Source organism: Balaenoptera acutorostrata, chromosome 16 (assembly GCF_949987535.1).
Source record: "Balaenoptera acutorostrata chromosome 16, mBalAcu1.1, whole genome shotgun sequence".
Classification (NCBI taxonomy): Eukaryota; Metazoa; Chordata; class Mammalia; order Artiodactyla; family Balaenopteridae; genus Balaenoptera; species Balaenoptera acutorostrata.
Window position 1 is genome coordinate 36639141 of NC_080079.1, and position 21094 is coordinate 36660234.

The 21094-nt window shown below is 37.8% G+C and overlaps 1 protein-coding gene across 1 annotated transcript in view; it reads right to left on the minus strand.

The window, feature by feature from the left end:
• Nucleotides 1–383: 383 nt before the first annotated feature.
• The window catches only part of RPP30 (ribonuclease P/MRP subunit p30), a 28836-nt gene continuing 8125 nt past the window's right edge, over nt 384–21094 (minus strand). The window contains exons 6-11 of the mRNA XM_007187504.2: nt 15938–16027; nt 7312–7428; nt 6730–6759; nt 6320–6357; nt 5854–5933; nt 384–2344 (exon numbers count right to left, since the gene is read on the minus strand). Coding sequence (XP_007187566.1) covers nt 2235–2344; nt 5854–5933; nt 6320–6357; nt 6730–6759; nt 7312–7428; nt 15938–16027 — 465 coding nt within the window. The 3' untranslated portion in view covers nt 384–2234. The remainder of the gene's footprint in view (nt 2345–5853; nt 5934–6319; nt 6358–6729; nt 6760–7311; nt 7429–15937; nt 16028–21094) is intronic.

Sequence of the window (21094 nt, forward strand, 5' to 3'; positions counted from 1 at the left end):
CATATGATCCAGCTATTCCTCTTCTGGGAATTTATCCAAAGAATATGAAAGCACAAATTCGTAAATATATACATACTCCTATGTTCACTACAGCATTATTTATATAGCCAAAATATGGAAAAAACCTAAATGTCCATCAACAAATGAATGGATAAAGATGTGGTGTGTATATACACACACACACACATATATATAAAATGGAATACTACTCAGCCATAAAGTTAGAGGAAATCTTGCCATTTGTGACACCACTGATGGACCTTGAGGGTATTATGCTAAATGAGATAAGTCAGAGAAAGACAAATACTATATGATTTCACTCTTATGTGGGGGGAAAAAAAAGAAAAAGAACAAACTAAATGAAACAAAAACAAACACATAGATAAAGAGAACAGAGTAGTTGTTACCAGCGGGGAAGGAGGGATGGGGGGGAAAGCAAAACGGGTAAGGAGTCAACTGTATGGTGATGGACGGAAACTTCTGCTGGCAAGCTGTAATGTACATGAGTTGAATTATAATGTATACACATAAAACAATGTTATAAACAATGTTACCTCAATTAAAAAAAAAAGAAGATGAAAAAAGAACTTATAAAGGCTCTGGAAAGCAATCCAAGTGCAGAATTTCCACTGGATCTCCTCTAAATCTAGTTGTCTTGCTCACACCTATTTTGACAGTTCTTTTTAATGACTCATCTTTTTCAAACTTTTCAAAAGCATTAATTTTCCAGGGAATTCCTTTTTTTCCCCTCCTGGTTCATCAGTTTTTATAATTTTAAATTAACTTATATTAATTTTACAATGCTAAATACAATGGCATAAACAGACTTGTGAATAAACACACACCTAACTTTTGGTGAATCCAAGTGGGGTGAAGGCAGAAGCAAGCTGGCACTCTCAAGGAAGTGGCAGACTCTGGGTGTGAGGGTTCAGGAGCAGTGGCCATAAGTTTTATGGAGGGAGTGTAGTAGGTTAATCCATCATATTGCTTAAGAAGAAGTAAAGAATGCTTTATTTTTAGAACCATGATGCTTAATATATATACAATATATATAAAGAGAAATGAACATATACATGTATGTGTGAAATATTCTTCTATTTGTATTTTGTCAAGGGTTTTTATTCTTGTTTATTTTTTAAAAATCAGGAGTGGACTTTAAATTTTATCAAATGTCTTACTGGCATCTATTAAGATGATTCTGATTTTTTTCATTTGACCTATTAATATGATAAAGTATAGTACATTGAAAAGAACTGAAAAATCCTTACATTTCTAGAATAAATCTCACCCGGTTATGGTATACTCTGTTTTACCAATATCTTATTTAAGGATCTAAACTCATAAGTGAGGCTGGGGTAAAGCTTTCTCTTTTTAAAATTATCTTTTCTCTGACTCTCAGAACAGTGTTCTTAGCTTCATTTAAATGATGTTCTTAATATCAATATAGTATAAATACAGATATTTACAAAAAAGGCTACTTCTCCTTAATATAATGATCCTGTTATTAAAAAAATTATTTCCAAAGTTGATTGAGTCCAGTGCTTTGAGATTTTTACTATAGCAATTAGAAAAATCAATATTAGGTTTTCAGGGGCTTCCAACTCAAAGGAATCCTATTTCAAGGACATCACGGAGGTAAGAAGCAGCAAAGGAAGAGGCCAAGTGTGATTTTACGTGCACTTTCCCTTTTCTTCCACAAATTTTATAGCAATTCCTTTTAGAAAGGACTTGGACTTGATGACTATAATGAAAGAGAGGCTTAAAGCAAGAGTAGATCAACCAAAAGCCAACCCCATAACATAAGTTTTAAGAGTCCTCAAAATAACCACTTTTTGAGTAGTAAAATTAAAAAATAAGCCATGTATATCAAGTAAAGCTGAAAAGCATGAACTTTTAAATGACGAAGAAACATTTTTAAAGAGTTTCTTGAAATACTGAAACATCTTATTCAATTATACCTTCCATTTATCACTTAACAGAAAGGATAAATGAACTGGTCTTTGCTTTTCTCTTAAAATATCTAAATTCATTATGGGGGCAGCCTTTTTTTTTTTTTTTTAAATGCTTTACTAGGTTTTGTTATTTTAATGGCTTAAATATAAGACTGCTTTTATAGACTACCAGTATCTAGCTCCAAGTGAAAATAGTGAATCATACGGAGGTTCCGTTTCTGTTGTGGCTGATGGATTCTCAAAAGGCAGAAGGGAGTGTTGACAGAGACAGGGGGACTCGTTTCAGCTCTCACACTTGGCTTTCTTGCAGGCTGGAAGAGAATCATCATCTACTTCTGATGTCCGAGGTTTCTTCACCGTGGAAATAATTCCAAAAGCAGTTTTTCTAGTTTCTATAAGACAAACAGGGAAACCAAAGTGCCCGAAGTTAAGCCATGATTTCAAAAGAGGTGGTTTTAACAAGCATCCCCATGTTACTGTGACTTACAGCATGAGTAAATGATGAAACCATAATAAACTGCTATGAGTGTTGATGCCATTTACAGTTCTCACCTTTCCCCACCACCAGCTTCTACAAATATCTGTATATTTTTAACATCTAGTTCATTCCAAAGGGACTACCCCAAGGGTAAAACTATAGGGCAGGTTATCTCTAATGGTCTGTCCGAGGCATCTTATGTAGCCAAAACCCAAGTTTCAGAGCTTGGTGCAGCACATGCTTAAAGTGTGGTAGAAATACAAATGAATCAAGACGGCAACTACAACAGTCTGCTTCCGTGGTTGTGTGTGCGCTCACTTCATTTTACAGCACAGACCATTCATTATCTGTGTCCCCCACTAGATCATGATTATACCTCTGAAGAATCAATTGTGTGGTGAACATCCAACAATGCCTGGTTATTTAACAGGTGTTTAAGAAATACTCGTTGAGTGAATGAGGAATAACGCACATGGTTATTGATCTCTTATATATTGGTGACAGTGAACAAAGAAGAATGGGAATTATTAAATGTTTAGGTTAGGTTGCTAGCAGAGTTCAACTTAAATGTAGCTAACTTCTGCTAAAAATATACTAAGGGGCCAGGCTCTGTGTCATCTACAGAGGATCTCAGGATGCCTAAGAGAGTGCTTTCCTACCACACACTGAGGTAGCACATCTGGGGCAAATATAATAGGAATGGAGGCACCACAAGAAGTAACTCTGCCTGGATGAATCTGGAAGGTATCATGAAAGAAGTGATGCTAAGAATAGGGAAGAAGGAAAAGGAAAGGAGAGGAAAGTGTTCCTTTGCAAAGGCATAGAGAGAGAGGTACGAAGAATCTAATATACTTTGGGGACGATATGGCCAGTGTAAAGGAGGAGCATGAAAAAATTAGGGGGAAACGAGGCTGGTAGCTTGTGAAGGGCCACAGTGCTGTGAAAAGAGATTTAAACTTAGTCCTTAGGAAACAGGGAAGGACTGGGGAGGAGAGAAAGAGTGACCCTTTGGATACAAAGGAGATAAAAATCAAAAGGATTTGATAAACATAAATTTAGTTAAGAATTATTTCTTATTTCATGTACAAAAGTCAATTCTAAAAGTTAAACATTACCTTCTCATTTATCAGGATTAATTTACCAAGTCTACTAAATCTTTGCCAGTTATTTAAAAGCATTTTAATTTATAAAAGGGACAAAACTGCTCTCAAGGTCATTAAAATACCAACATAATCAGAGAACCTCAAAATAAAAAGAAATTGCCCATGATTTCCAAAAAATGTTACATTTAGAGATGTTTATTTTATCACTATGATTATGAGTAAAAGTCTAAAAATCAGTAGAACGAATAAAAAATACAAAAATTAAATTGTGAAAATCAATACTCTGTAACAAAACAAAATGCATTAGTTTCAAAATTATTTTAGTTCCACCTCAGAAATATTTTTTTTTACATCACATGAACATTTACTTCTTAATCTAAGACAACGGATTATAAACCGTAGAAAAACAAGACTTTTATAATTATCAGATAAAGTAACTCTTTTAAATCTTGAACCTCTTTCCTCTGTCCCCTCCCCACAACCTCCTTAGAACTGTTATTCATTGGTTTCTAGAATCCCACAGGACCCATCTAACTGTGATGCCTTGTAGCAAGCCTTCCAATGTAGAAGCCCAGCTACTGCGTGTCCCAAGTCTTCTGTTTTCCAGGTATCCATTCCTGCACTGCTTTCAACAATTGCTCTCATGATAAGGTTTTCACACCCTCCAAGAATTAACCATCTTCTGGTAGTGCTTCAGTGCAGTGCTGTCCTTCTTAAATGTGGCACTCAGGATGATACAGATGCCAGTCGGGACTTATCAGTGCAGAGGATAATGATGACACTTTGAATCTTCCTGCCTCAGAATCTTGTATTTCTTCTAATGTAACCTTAGGCTGAATTTGCAGTCCTAGTAAATTGAACTTTGAAACTGCTGTCTCAAATTCATCCCAATGTCAACTAAAGTCAGGGTAATTATAACATCCTGTAGATGTGCTGTTAATTCTGCAGGGACAGCAGGCATAAACTAGGACTGTCCCGGGCACAACTAGAATGAATGGGAATGCTAAAGTCCACAAGGCTTCTTTTAGTTTAGCTTCTGTAAAAGCCTAGCTTTATATATAACTTATTTTGAATAGCTGAGTTTTATGAAGCACAGATCTTCATATTTTTCCCTACTAAATTTTAAAAATTAATTTCCCTTCCTTGTCTCAGTCTGTTTTAGACCACTAATTGTTATCCAAAATCTTGACGATTCCTTACGTTCATTTAAAGTAGACAAAAATAATGGCAGAACTACCAGTGTGAACCAACTGTGCCCTAATTTCAAGAAAATCTTGATAAAGTTTTAATTAATTTGGTCATTCCCAGAGCTTATGTGATGGGTCTAGGCTATATAATACAACAATCTCTAACTAAAAATGTTGAAAACAAAAGCAAAATCATCTAATTCATGGTAAGTTAATACAGTAACCAGTTCTACGAAGTGGAAATCAGATCACTAAAATCCAGACATAATACACAAGCCCTCAATAACCTAACTATTCATATGCTAAATCACCCAGTTTATATGTAGCAACCAATTCTGAAGTTTAACATTCATCTGGGTGATATCAAGTCAATTACTTCTTGACCACTACCATTAGTGCTAAAAATTACAAAGAGAATGAAGATAAAACAGCAGATGAAAAGTGTAAATTGTTTTCTTTTAAAAAGCCTCATTTTTATTCTCCAAAGTCCTAGCATATCAAACACTTCTAGTTCAATTTTTATCATCTGATGAATAAGAAATTCAGTGCCTTCAAGTAGTGAAATTAAGGTGAGGAGGAAGATATATATATATAAATGAAATGTGAGTAAAAAATGTGTAGTCTGTGCATAATTGAACATGTAAACCAAAAATGAGAAAAGAATCACAAGTTGTAATAAATGTGAAAAGTTATGATTTGAGTTTGTTAGTGGGATTTTTAAAAATGTATTTGGTGCTTTTGTGTTCCTCATAACTGGCTTAACATATATTTTTCACCGTTCAGTTCTCTAAAACAGTGATTTTCAGCAGGGAAAGCATGTCCCTATGGAGGAAAAAGGGAGTTTAGAAGCCTGTCAAAATGTAGGCGGGGACACACGTGCAGAACTGGAGAGAACACATTCAACACTCATTTCTGGAAGGCAAACTATATTCATTCCACAAATTACAGAAAATAAAACCTGAAGTAAAGGGTGAGAAAGCACTGATGGGTATGGCTAAACAGGTTCAGAAAAGATGACCCTAAAGGAACTCTGAGGGGCAGGATAATGAAAGTAGATATGGCTCAACTGTTTCACAGAAATGACTGGTTCTTAACATGACCACTCTGTGTTTTTCTTGGAAGGACTTGCTCACCTCCGTGCAGAAGCACCGCTCGGCAGTTGGTGGACACTGCGGCCTTGGCGTCACTTTCCGACAGCCCAAACAGCAACCCTCTGGGGGGTCGTTAAAGATTTCAACCCAGAGTCAGCTGAGGACAGGAGACTAACAGAAACATAACTGACAATGCCAGTTCACCAGGGAGAGGCACTGAGAGAGACACTTTAATTCTATAGTTCTTAGTCCAAATGGAACAGGCATTTGAGAAAAGACTCATTTAACTCTAAGCTTTTATAGAGTCCTTCTTTCTCCCTTTTTCTATTTCACCCTTAATCCAGAAAACAAAAGGATGAAGTTTTCACAACCTGATGTAATTTGGTTTTGAAGCTATTAATTGATAAATTCATAGTAAAAGGTTAAAAAATCTTGTAAAAGTATAACATACCAAATTCCAAATTTCCCAAAAGAAAAGTTCAATGACTTCTTACTCAGAAAAGGATACAAGTTTGCCACATCGTATGGGCCTCTTATTTCTAAAGGCTAAAATAAAATGAACAAAAAATAGATATGAAAGAAGTTATTTGTAACATTTCAGTGACTTCATCTGCAGTAAACAGGATGCTCAAGTATCTAAAAACAAGGAAGTCTGCATAAATTTAACTCCTTATAATTTTGACAGGTTACTTACATTTTTGAAAATATAAAAGACCCTTGAAAAGCATTTTGCAACAATTTAAAGGAAAAACTATTTATATAAGCAAAATTTGAAGCCCCAAAGGAATGGAGATAAATTTTACTCTTCAGCAATTACAATGAGCAAATGCAATTAAAAATGAAAACATGCAATAAACCTTTTTTACATGGCTAACTTAACTTGAAAAGGGAAAATAAAGTACTTAATGCCAGACTTACCCTTTCAGCAGCACTAGATATAATTACGTTCTACGAAATAGAAAGTAATCAATATTAATCTTAGATAAATGTCAAAAAAATTGAAGTCTTATAATACAAATAACCAGTAATCAAGTTTTAACATAAATACCAACTTCTTCTAAAGTTAAGGTAAATAAAGTGAAAGGATGAAAGACCTCATGCCAAACTAAAGGCAGCCTAAAATAAGAAACAGAACAAGAAGCCTTCCCAACAGATCTTAGAAAAGATGGATTAGTTTAAAAAACTAGTTGAAAAGGTCATATAACCTTAATTCAACTCAATGATGACAACTGTATCTAGATGATTCTTTCACAGTAGGTAAACGGCCAATTCTCCACTGAAAGATAAAGACTTTCAACACAACTTCTCCCCCCTCATATTATTCTTCCCTAGGATATTTTTTTCTCTTAAAACTTGCAGAGATCTTTGAAATGGGAGAATCTGTTGCTGTGCCTTGAGAACTTTCTGCTTTAAGGAAATGGGGTCAGCTTGATAACCCCAGTATATTAATAATAATAAACTGCTAGGTTTGAAAAATATCCTAAAATTATGGAACCATACCTTTCCTTTGCAGACCTGCATCAAATTGAGGGCGTTGGAAATTGTGTACCTTCTCATTGTGGAGTCTTTGATAGCAGGGCTATAGACAAGTTCAAAGCCCACACCTCGGTCAATTGCCTTCACAGGAAATAAAGAAAATAAACTGTCAAAGCTAAACACACACTGTCTTACTTTATTTTCACTGAACTTCCCCCTCACCTCCCTCCTCACACCCCTCCCCCCGCACTGCCCACCTCCTGCACGTCCAGGTACAGCCTTGAAGAAAGGCGGATTTGTGCCCGAACGGCACCATCTACGGGAGAACAAAACAGATCTGTGGCCCTGTCTCAACAGAGTTTATCTTAGCTGTGGGGAAGCTGACTTTATATAAACAGGAATCATCAAGCGGATGAGGAGAGCAACGTCCCAATGGGGTGGCAGCAGGGCTACTACTCCATGAACTATCAAAAGGAAACTGGAGATGTGTTCCCTACATGCAGGATAAACTGTTTGCAAACATAGTAAACCAAGTAATTTGACCCAAGAATGAAGAGACAAAGAAATGAGCTGAAAAATATCCAAAGAACAGGAGTGGAACGCCTCTCAGGTAAGTCATTTATTATGATATGTTGAAGGAAGAAACTAACGGCCACAGTTGAGTGCCATGCGCTAGGCACTGTGCTAAGAGTCTTATGTATTTATTTAACCCCTACAATACCTTTAGAAGGCACTGTGGCAGAGACAGCTAACTGCCCCGCTATCTCTTCTCTTCTCTTTTTCTTTACTAACAGAGCCCCTGATCTTAAACGGGGCTCATGGATGCCCAGCAAAAAAGAGGAAAGCAACCTGGGCCCTTGACAATTCCGCCCAGCTTACCATACCAGTTTGGCCTTTTACATGAGAAAAAGAAACTTCTTTCTTCTTTAAGATGTTCTTAATAGGTAGGCATCCACAGGTAAGAAAACAGCCTGGAAGAAGTGGCAATGGGATCTACTACACTATGCAGCTTCCCTGATGAGTGATTCAAATCTTCATCCATTCACAACAGATAGGTTTTTAAGCCAGCTGTGCGTGGGAATGGGTGAGCAAAAGCTGACATGGTCCCTCTCTTGTAAGAGCTTCCAGTTTAGTGGGGGAGACCATCAAATAATTAATTACACAAAAATACAAAACTTCCACTGTGCTAAGTGCCATCAAGAAGTCTGGGAGTGGGTGAGGAAAGACTTGATCAATTGACTAGCAGAGAGAGGAGCGTTTGCAGAGGGAGGGGGCAGTATGTGAAGAGGCTCTAGGGTTGGAGGAAGCATGGGAGCATGCAGAGAAAGTCAAAGGCTGGGGAGGAGAGAATGAGGAGAGCCCTGTGGTGGGAGCAGGGGCTGAAGAGGATGGGAAGTGCCAAACGGAGACAGAATTAATCTTAACAGCCACACGAAGCATCTAAGGATTTTAGCATGGAGGTGATAATCAGAGTCAGGATGGTGAAGTCGCTTGGTTGCAGTGGTCTTTCAAAGGAGCAAAGGGGGAAAAGCAGGCAAAGACCAGGCAGTATGGTCCAAGTCTCTGCCTGGCAAACGATTTTCTATTTATTACCCAGAGGATGAGTTGGGACTGGTCCAGCTGTGACTGCTGGAGGTCTACTCCTGAGTGTTACAAGGACTGGAAAAACCTGTCTTCTTCAGATCTGGCAGTCCACCCACCTTGATTTAATTCACATATGCCTGTCAGATTCCTTCCACTTGCCCTTCCTGAACACAGACTTCTTTTCTTCTGCCCACCCCCCAATCTTCCCTTTCCTTACCTTTTCTGCCTGCCTTGAGGTGCCCAGATTTTATTTTAGATTTCCCTATATATCTGATATTAATTTAATTAGCATTTACATGCTACTTTCCACACTGCAACCTCCCCCTCTCCCCTTTTTAGACAACTTTTTCCTGCCTCCAATTCTTTGGCTTGTGTTAATTATATCTGGGAATGATGTCTGTTATGATACTCTTTGTGCCATAAATATATACCTCATTCTCCCTGCCTAACTTGTACACTTGAGAGCTGGTATCATGATACTTCTTTGTAACACAGAACTGTCTTTTATACAAAAAACATTTAATATATTTATATTCTGAGTGAATAAATAGTAGCTTATGGAAAAGAGGTCATGTGATAATGCTGTTCACTATGGATTATCCATCACAAAAGAAACCAGGGTTAACTTGGCAACCTGAAATTCACAGATAAACCAAAACATGTCCTTCAACCGTAGTCTCAACTATCCCCCTGGCTATTTCTCTTACCAAAACTACTAATTAGCCAAAGAGGCTTACTTACAGGTATTTCTTTTCCTCATCCCTCTAGCTGCTGAACTAAAACACAAGTCGGTAGGATGGAGAAGAGGGGACATAAAAGATGTGATGACACACAGAACTAGGTGACCAGGTCCCAAAGGATTCTGGAAAATTTGCTGCCCCCCACACTTGGGGACCAGATCAAAATAAAAACTCCTTTTTGTGGGGGTGGAGAGGGTTAAATGGACATAATTATCCGCGTAATTATTTTTTAAGAAAAAAGTTCTGATTCTGATCTTAGCACATTAATCAAATTCACTTTCAAGCTGAAAACTCTCAGAGAAACTGAAGATAATGTGCTATTGAAGGTTGTGAACATTTCTTTCATAACACCTTATTTAAAATTTTTAGATAGATGAAATACAGACTCACTACCTGAGCTCCTGCTTCTAAGACCATTTTAATGTAAATTGCCTTAAGCTCATCAACTGATTGTTCATAACAGCCTTTTCATAAAGAATGCCAGTGCCCGCCTGATTAGCTTTTGTTTGCATCTCTGACCAAAGGTTCTGGAATAGGCAGATGATTTCTTTACTAATGAGAAATAACAGTCATAACGATGCTACATACCAAGAACAGGTGTGTGATATTTGAAAAGAGATGGTGATGGTAAAATTCCAAGAACTAAGCAAAGCTTAAGAGAAAGAAGAGAGAAAGGAAATAGGGGGTTGATTACTGGGACAATATACAGATTCCCTGTTAATTTCATAAAAATTAGTTCTTTATTGAATTCGAAAGGATGATACTCTTGGTGTCATTCCTGGTATCATTCTTTGAGACAGGTAACTTATTCACATGATTCACAAATCAAGTAACATAAGAAAGCAATAAAAAGTCTTCACTGTATCTCTGCTCCCACTTGCCCCACCCACACCTCCCATAATCACTTTCACTAACTTCTTGTGTCTTTTTCCAGAGTTTCTTCATACAAATACAAGCAAACATGAATATATATTATTATTTTTCCACTTTCTTACCCCACAGGTAGCCTACTACATTCTGGTTCTGACTTGAAGGGTTTTCCACATCAGCTCCTAACTTCAGCATTGCTTTACAGCTGCAGAGTACTCCACTGCGGCGGTATGGCATTTACCCAAGCCTCTACTGATAGATTTTGGGTCGTTCCAGTCTATCTGTAGAATAAACACTAAAGTGGGATTGCTGGATATTATGGGTTCAATTGTTTCCCCCCATAAAAGGTTATGCTGGGGTCCTAATCCTCAGTACCTTAGGATGTAACCTTAATTGGAAACAGCATCATTGTAGATGTAATTAGTTAAGATGAGGTCACACTGGGATAGGGCAGACCCCTAATCCAGTAGGACTGGTGTCCTTATAAGATGATGGCCATGTGAAGACAGGGAGAAAGAACATGTTGTAAAGACAGAGGTAGAGATGGGAGTTATGCAGTTGCAAGCCAAGGACCACCAAAGATTGCCAGCAAACCATCAAAAGCTAGGAAGAGACAAAGAAGGATTCCCCTAACGTTTCAGAGGGAGCATAACCCCAGTAATGTCTTAATTTCAGACTCCCAGTCTCCAGAACTGTGAGCCAATACATTTCTGTTAGTTTAAGCCACCCCATTTGTGGTCCTTTGTTATGGTAGCCCCAGGAAACTAATACACTAGGTCAGAGGGTAAAGCGTTTATAATTTTGATAGTTGTTGCCAAATTACCCACTGCCCCATAGCATTGTTCCAATTACACTGCTACAATCAAAGTATGAGAATGCCTACTTTCCCACAGCCTCACAAAAGTGTATCATCAAACTTCTGGGTTTGTGCCAATCAGAGAGGTGATTTTAATGTGAATTTCTCTTAGCATGATGAATTTAAGCATCTTTTCATTTGTTAAAAGGCCATTTGTATTTCCTTTCCTGTGAAATGTCTTTTCCATATTCTTAATCCATTTTTTTGGATTGATCATCTCTTTTTTTTTTTTTTTAACTGTATCAACTTCTAGCAGCTCTTTATATATTACAGAGATTAGTCACCTGTCTATGATATAAGTGAAACTATTTCTACCAGTCTGTCATTAGTCCTTCTAACTTTGTTTCTGATGGTTTTTTTTTTTTTTTGGGCCACACAGACATTTTTTTGATCCTGACAGGTTTGCTGGCACTGCTCCAAGTACTGGATCGATAAGGTACTTAACATAGTTAGGTTCACAATATGTGTGATGAAAAACAAAGTTTATAGGGCACTCACACCCAACTCAAGGATATATGGCAACAAGACTCCTGGAACAACCTCACTGCTTCAGATACTATTTACTGGATTTCTCCTAGTGGAGACTAACTGGACCATGAAGACAGAAATGGATTAGGGTTAAAGGAAATGCTGAGGGGAAAACATCGGAAAGAGAGCATAAAACATACAATCACTGGAAATGGCTCAATAAACTTGAAGTTATTGTTGAATGGCACTAACTGCAAAAAAAAAAAAAATCAAAGGGAAGGTGAAGATACGTGCTGCTTAAAAAAATTCTTCTCAAAACCTGAATTCATAAAGATCATGTTTTAAAATATGGAATTATTCTGTGCTTAACGCTGTAAAGTAATTTTAAATAGCATTTCCCAGTGGGAAATGATAGCAGATTTAGGATCAAAGCTTAAGTACAAATCCCAAGTCAACCTTTGAGAGAGACATGTATCTGTTGTGAGCCACAAGCTACCTGAGTCTCAATTCCATCACCTGCATCAGGGAGGTAATTCACATCTACCCCACCCTAAAGCTGCAGGGCTAGAGCAGGTGTGAAAGTGCTTAAGCCTTAAAATGCTAAATAATTAGAAGCCATCTGGCTATCCAAGAAGAGGAGTTGAATTCAACTTTTTTGAAACCCAACTATTACATGATAAAATGATTCCCATACAACTTACTTAAGACTCCAGAGGAGGTTTGTAGGAGATTTTAGCGGGAATTAACATAATTGAAATTATGGTGCCCTAAGCATGTGGTGAATATAACAAAAGGATTGGGAGCTGAAAGTTATACATAAGGAGTGCTTTGGTATGTTTTAGCTCCTGGGCCCTCCTTTATGATCCCAACCTCCTTCTTTTTTTTTTAACTTTATTGAGGGATCATTGACAAATAGAATGCATATATTTAAAGTCTACAACGTGATGATTTGATATACATATACTCTACATTGTAGAATGATGACTGAGATCAAGATAATTAACACATCCACCACCTGACATAGTTAACCATTTTTTTGGTTTTTTTGTGTGTGTGGTGATTGTGGTGAGAGTGCCTAGGATCCTCTCTCAACCACTTCTGAGTTACAATACTGGACTACTAACTACAGTCACCCACGCTGTACATTAGAGCCTCAGAACTTGTTCTTTTTTTAAGTGAAAATCTATACCCTTTGACCTAAAATCCCAACCTTCTGAGCTGATAATTCTCACATGGCTTATGGCCTCTAGGTTAAAGGCTAATGAATTAAATATCTTAATGCTCCTATTTTTCACCACCCCATCCAAATTAAGATCTGTGCTCAATACAGTGATCCTTATAAAGCCAACCTATCCACTTTTCATGGCCAAAGACAAGTTCATTCTCAGGGCCAAAAGAGCATGCAAGGACCAAGACTTAAGACTGAACTGTTCCCCACATTCACTACATCTTCTATACTTTCATGGTGAATATATTTCCATACTTTAATCACACGGCTCCATATCCAGAATAGATATTATTAGGTACAAATAATATACACATACCTATAGAACTACTATTATTTACCCTGAACAATAAGGTGGACACCTTTTATTGTATGTTTCTAGCTTTTAATTTAATTTTAATTAATTTAACTTTTAATTCCAGTTTCTCTTAAATAAAAAGGAGGTGAATGAATTAATAGGAACTCTTCTGCTTCCTGACCAATTCACACCGCAGCCTACTTCTACACTAGACGAGGGCTAAAAATAATCCTGCACAGCCTTCCCTCTACTCCATCATCTAGTTTTTATTAAACAACATATGTAAAATGTTCATACCAGATTTTTTAAAAAGCAGACACTGTGTTAAATACTGCCTATCCCTCTCACTTGTCAAATTTTTACTTTTCAGAATTCTTAAATTGAAAAATGTGGGAATGAAGCCAAAAATATCCATCAAAAAATAGCACCTTCAGGAACTTACAGATGGAATCAGGAGGTGGGCTGTCCTAGCGCTGCCGCCTCCAGTGCACCTCCTCCTCGCGCTGCCCCAACGCCCCACTCCCCCCACGGCGGATGCTGCCTGCCAAGCCCTGACAGCCAGCTGAGGACTAACGGTTCACAGGATTTGGCTGTGTTCCCCAAGCTGTACCCAGACATACAAAATTAGACGTATACTCGTTCAATTGACAGATTTTAGGGAAGACCTCTTACAGGCAAGGTATCTGGGTAATTAAAAAAGGACCATGACACAGCTGGTGCTCTCTAGAAGCTCACAATCTGGGTTGGACAGCAGGGCATGTTCCTAAGAAACCAATCAAAAGACGAAGCCAAAACAGCCACTGGGCAGCTTATCACTGCTGTGGGACATGAGGAGTTACGTGCTGTGCACGGCCGTCCATGCCATGGACTCGGCCTTAGCATCACATGCCACCATCTCCGCCCAGCCAAGGACACAGTATCGTATGTGGGTTTACTCAGGCAAAGCCGTCTAGAAAACGGCCTTCCTAGTTCATTAAGGTGAAGAGAAAAGTAAAAAAGTTGTAAGTTTAAGAGCAACTTGCGGAGGGTGCCACCTACATGGGAAATGGGTTGGCAGTGTGAGGCTGGTAAAAAGCCTTGGCAACCTTCTAGAGACAGAGTGTACTAGCTCTGGGGAGGAACAACATGTGAGGCCAGTAAGACTGTCATCACCTTGTGTACTGTGTTAGTTTGAGCCTTTTATCATGGTAGCTGGGGCACATCGGAGATCTCATCTGATGGGGGGTCAACCAGGTCTGTCCCAACCCTGTGTCTGAAGAGCTGAACAGCTTCTCCTTCTTCATTTTACCACTTTTAACAACATAGATCTCCAATTCTAAAATGTGATGATTAAGGGTCTTTTTTTTTTTTAGTGTTTACTTATTTAAGTACCAGCAAGAATGTGGGGAAACAATGATTTGAGCTTAACCAATAATGTTATATGTTCAGTAGTACTCTCATTATTGGTCAGAAAAGAGCTGTTTTATAGTTTGCCCTTTAAATATATAACTTTAAAATTTTGAATACTTTTCAAGTACAGCTTTAGCAGCATACACTTAGGGGTAGAACACAAGCCATCTTAAATTTTTCCACATTGGATTCAATTTTTCCATACCATACAGATCATTTTCTCCTCTCGCTGCCTCCCTACTCTCAGCATCAAGCTAATTCCTTAGCAGTGGAGAGGGAAACAAAAATGGAAGAACTTGTGATTCTACAGAGACAAAAGAATAGGGGAGTTATCTATCCTGAAAAAAATCCATAAATTTTTAATTTTCCAATTCTGACAGGATTGGGGATGTAATCTAGACTGTCTGTCAAACCATCTTTCTCCTTCAACAGCACTTCTTGAGAATGGGAGAGAGCTTCGGAAGCCTCTATTCTACAAAAGCATCCTAACTCCTCCCAGGATCTGGCTGCCAATGCAAATAGTTGACAGCTGTGCCAACCTTACAGCTCCCATTGTGAAACAATATCACTTTTATGATGGAGTAAGACATAAAAAGGTGTGACAGGTGGAAGATAAGGAGTAGAGGAAAACAAGAGAAATTATGTAGAAAGGTAACGAGAAAAATTCTATAGCAGAGGAAGGAGCACAAGATCTGTTGAATGCATGGTCCCCCTCTTAGGTTATCACAAAAGTAACCCTGGGCTTTTGTGTGAGCCAGCACATTTCAATGCAAATTTTAATTCTGCAGAGACCACGCCTACCGTGCTTTCCAGGCCCCATTCCCTTCAGTCCCTGCCACCCCACCTTTCCAGTTTGCTGGTGCCTTGGGAACCCTCTCTCTATTTTGTCCTACTCTTTTCTTGGCTGCTCTGTGCCCTTAATGTTCAACATTCAGACTGTAAGTGTCCATCATTATTAGCTATCCTCTTAGGAAATTTCCTTCACAAATTTGAGCTTCTAAGGCCTTTCAAACACATCTTGGTAATTCACTGGATATTTTTTATTTTAAGCTTTCTTTCTACCTTTAGTCAGTTTAGAAAAAAAAATCCTCTTTTTAAATTGCCTATTTATTACTAGCCTTTGCTTTTCCCCCTCTAAGAACAGCAGTTTCTTCTGCCCCTTTTCCAGTGTGTTAATGCACATGTAGAGATTCATATAGAATGGAAAGTGTGACACTTACCACATTAATAGGGGGTCTTTTGAAGTAAAATGGTAGCTTCTCTGCTACAGTTATGCAGACTAAATCCACATCTAAATGTGTACAAGCAACCTGTCAAGAAGAAAAAAACAGGTAAAGACAAAAGGAAAATTGGCACATGTTAAGAATGGGGTAGGGTCAAACGTGATACAAAGAAATGTAAATAGATATGGCTCACTCCACAGGCATTACATGGTTCTGTGTTCAAATACATCTGTCCCTTTACAAAGTCAATGGTTAGCCATTCCTTCACATTTGGTTTGAATGGTTTAGCTGTAATCTAGCTGAAGCAGAGTGATATGTCTATAGACCATCTCAACAGATAGGGTCTAGAGACCCTCTAATTCATGGTCAGCTACATAAGGAGAGGTTGCTAAGAGAGGCTCAGTTTCTGGAAGGTTACTTCAGATTGTTTTAGAAAAAGGAAACTAACTGCTCTGAAATCCAAGAAAAAATAAATAAATAAGCCAAAAGGAATGTATGCATGGTCCACTTACTCCAGAAATTATTTATTTTTGTGCCAGTAATCGGCCCACGCCTGTGGTTCCTATCAGTCTATTGACTGGCCAAAGAAATACATGGCACTACCAATGGCATTTTGTTCAGATGCTAATAGAAAGAGAGCATCTCCATAAACGGTCAAAGCAGAGCTGTTATAAATCAAATGACATCGAATGCATTTTTTTCAACTTTTAACTTCCCTTTCCTTTGTTCTCATTTTTGCTATTTGTTGATACTCTGCATTTACTTCCAAAAGAGATTTGAAGCTGCTTATAAAAAAAGACATTCAAGATAAAATAAATAGATAAGGAAATCAGGATAAAAGGAAAATCAGGGAAGGAACATAAAGCCAGGGAAAGGTTACTAGCATAACAGTGCAGGCCAAAAGACAGGGCTAGAAGCTGCATACCCGGCTCTCGTTTTGCCATTATTTGATTTACAGCAATAAAAGGAATTGGCTGTTTTGTACCATGACAAAAATAAGCCTTACTATCAATGCTGGTGTAATCAGGCTTGACAAACAAATCCAAGCTGCCAGGGTGGCTGTGCTGGCAAACTAACATCCGTGGCACAGACCAAGAGAAAGGGGTCAAGAGGGGGTGACAATGCCCCATAGGGTCAGCTCGACCTTCAGCAGTGACAGGAATGTCACATCTTATCCTTTCTCTTCAGAATCCCCACTTCAGTCGTTCCTACCCCCACCCCAGGGCTCCAGGAAGCAGGTAGTGATCAGAGGCTGCCTCGCTTTAAGACAGTCGTAGTAACTTAGTAAGCCTGGGAAATAATGCTGGTTTGGCAGAAACACTTGGCTCATAAAGAATCTGCCCCATCCCAACTCTACAGCTGTCCAACTCATAAAAGAGTCATTGAAAATTTGATAAGAATGGATGAAGTAAAGGTCTGAATAGCAGATAAAACATAAAACACGCTCGGCTTCTGTTTGCCATTTTTAAACTACCGGATCAGCAAAGATGAAAAAGTTTAGTAATATACAGGTGACACAAAAATAAACAGGGACTCACAGGGTCTTTAAATCAGTATAGGGTCTTGAAAAGCATTTCAGCAATAGGTATCAAAATTTTATAAGCACACACCAGCAAATTCCTATAAGTATAGGAATGTATCCTATAGAGACTAGAAATGCATTCTATAGCCATATACCTTACAAATGCTTGAGGATATTGGTGAAAGGACGGTCGCTGCAACACCAATCACAAAAGGCTAGACACAAATAAACATCCCTCAATTTTACTTAAAAAAAATTATGGCCCCTTTATGCAATGGAATATGCTGACTCCTTAAACAGAATGAGGTACCTCTCTAGTGGATATTATAGAACCATCTCTGAGATATACTGTCAGGTGAAAAAACCATGGTATTAGGAAGGAAGGAAGGAAGGAAGGAGAGGAAGAGGAGAATGAAGAAAGGAAGGAAGGACTAGGTAAAAATACTTCTGAAAAGAAACACAAGAACTGCTAGCAGTGGTTGCCTCTGGAGAAAAGGCAGAGGGCGTTTTGGGTGGGAGGAAGGTGTACTTTTCAGTGCATACCTCTTTGCACTGTTTCAATTCATTATTACAAACACAAATTATTTTTCATTTCAAAAAGCTGATTCATTTCTTAAAAGCCTGTTAAACATTCTTCCCCAGAGTAAAGCTAAATTAGGTTACCTTTTTACTTATGTATTGCTCCTTTCTTCCCTCTTTTATGTACAGTAGTTAATTAAAAAATATCCCTTGTGTTGGTTTAAGTACATGCATTATAATAAACTCTCAGTTACAAAGGATGGCTTCACTTGGCTCCCTCTGACACCTCAGACTTAAAATGTTTCAAACCGAATTCTTTTGTTATTTAGCTTTCTATTAATCCAAATGTTCAACTGATACATTTAGATAACTATAAAATAAGAGCTAATGTTCACACTATAATGAAACGCTTTCTAAATCATTAAAAAGATTAAATTACGTCCAAATATATTTGTGGTTAAGAATTTGATTATAGTGGTTTTGGCAGGTTGTATATGAATTCATATCAACTGTTCTTAACCTTTTCTTTGGCCAAGGATTCCTATGAGGATTTAAGGAAGGTATTCCCCAAACTGCACATATACACACATACATTTATCTTTGATTTTATGGAACAAGCGGAATAAGAGAAGGGGGTTCAGTCTCCCCCAGCTCCCCTTCATGGATGTCAGGTTAGTACATTCTGATATTTTATTCAAGGGAGAGCCAGGCTTGCCCAGGGAAAAAAGAGATGCCCATAAATGGGGCCTCCCAACCTAAACTGTTTAAAAAAAAAAAAAAACCTCCCTGAAGAATTTATTTAAAATGGAGATTACCAGGCCCTACTCTCAGCAGTAAATTCAGTAAGCAGGGTCTAATAACCTGCGTTTTAAAAAAATTTTCCTGGCAAATCTGACACCAGCAGAGCCAGAGCACACCTTAAGAAGAACTGCCTTGAAAGATACGCCCTTTCAGTAGCCTCAGGTATTAGCAGCATATACTACAATAATGCTCTGCAAAGAGTAAGGCATGGATTTTGGAAGCAGGAAGAAAACAGAACTTCTATTTTCATTTATTTTTAATTCCTTCCCTTAAAATGTTTTGTTCAGTGTGTGTATATTATTTCATAAAGCACACTGATATAATGGAGCATGCAAATAATTTTTTTTAATGGAGTATAATTGCTTTACAATGGTGTGTTAGTTTCTGCTTTATAACAAAGTGAATCAGTTATACATATACATATATCCCCATATCTCCTCTCCCTTTCATCTCCCTCCCACCTTCCCTATCCCACCCTCCTAGCTGGTCACAAAGCATCGAGCTGATCTCCCTGTGCTATGCAGCTGCTTCCCACTAGCTTTCTATCTTACATTTGGTAGTGTATATATGTCCATATATACACTACCACTCTCTCGCTTTGTCCCAGCTTACCCTTCCCCCTCCCCATGTCCTCAAGTCCATTCTCTAGTAGGTCTGCGTCTTTATCCCCATCTTGCCCCTAGGTTCTTCATGACTTTTTTTTTTTTTTTTTTAGATTCCATATATATGTGTTAGCATACGGTATTTGTTTTTCTGTTTCTGACTTACTTCACTCTGTATGACAGACTCTAGGTCCATCCACCTTACTACAAATGACTCAATTTCGTTTCCTTTTATGGCTGAGTAATATTCCATTGTATATACGTGGCACATCTTCTTTATCCATTCATCTGTTGATGGACATTTAGGTTGCTTCCATGTCCTGGCTATTGTAAATAGAGCTGCAATGAACATTGTGGTACATGACTCTTTTTGAATTATGGTTTTCTCAGGGTATATGCCCACTAGTGGGATTGTTGGGTCATATGGTAGTTCTATTTTTAGTTTTTTAAGGAACCTCCATACTGTTCTCCATAGTGGCTGTATCAATATACATTCCCACCAACAGTGCAAGAGGGTTCCCCTTTCTCCACACCCTCTCCAGCATTTACTGTTTGTAGATTTTTTGATGATGGCCATTCTGACCTGTGTGAGGTGATACCTCATTGTAGTTTTGATTTGCATTTCTCTAATGATTAATGATGTTGAGCATTCTTTCATGTGTTTGTTGGCAATCTGTGTATCTTCTTTGGAGAAATGTCTATTTAGGTCTTCTGCCCATTTTTGGATTGGGTTGTTTGTTTTTTTGATATTGAGCTGCATGAGCTGCTTGTAAATTTTGGAGATGAATCCTCTGTCAGTTGCTTCATTTGCAAATATTTTCTCCCATTCTGAGGGTTGTCTTTTTGTCTTGTTTATGGTTTCCTTTGCTGTGCAAAAGCCCCCATCCTAAGAAGCCCCAGCCAATGGACTCTGCTTACAGCCTTTCATCTTTGCCTTATCCCCTGGGGTAACTATGGAGAAAAAGGATTTATCTATGAGATATCTTCCAGATACTCTGAGTGGAAAAGAGTATGTTATTTCCCATGGAAACAACTCTATTTAAGGTGGTTAGATTTTATACTACTAATTGTTAACATATGTGTATAGGAATGCTTTTATAACTCATTTTAGAGACCTTAGTTACAGAATATCATATCTACAGGGACACTTGTTTACATTCTAGATAATCAACTTACAAACCAAACAAATGAAATCACTTAACAGAACATAACCTGTTAAGCAACAAACTGCTTGCATTTGACCCAATTCCAAACCATGATATGCTTACAAAAGTTTTATAATTAAAAGAAAAATGTCTTTTTAAATTGATTTTCTATATAAAACAGGGAGAATGCCAACTTCAACTGAATCTTAAAGGATGGGTAAGATTTGGAAAGATAAGATGTTCTGATTTTAAAAACTGTTTTCTCTGCAGTCAATTCCAAACACTCTGTCAATTATTTACAGCTTTCTTCCATCTTCCAGAATATTTCTGACTGTTCCACCCATCATCATGAATTATGTGTTCACAGTTTTGAATTAAAACTTGTGAATAATCTGAGAAAAACAAGTAATAAGATAAATTCACTAAATCAAATTATAATGTATTCTAAGACTCCAAAGTCCTATCTCTATGACATAAATACTTTAAGTTTAGAGCAAATCATTGAGCCTAAGTCTCAATTTTCTTTTCTACAAAATGGGGATAATAATAAGCCTTTGTCCCAATT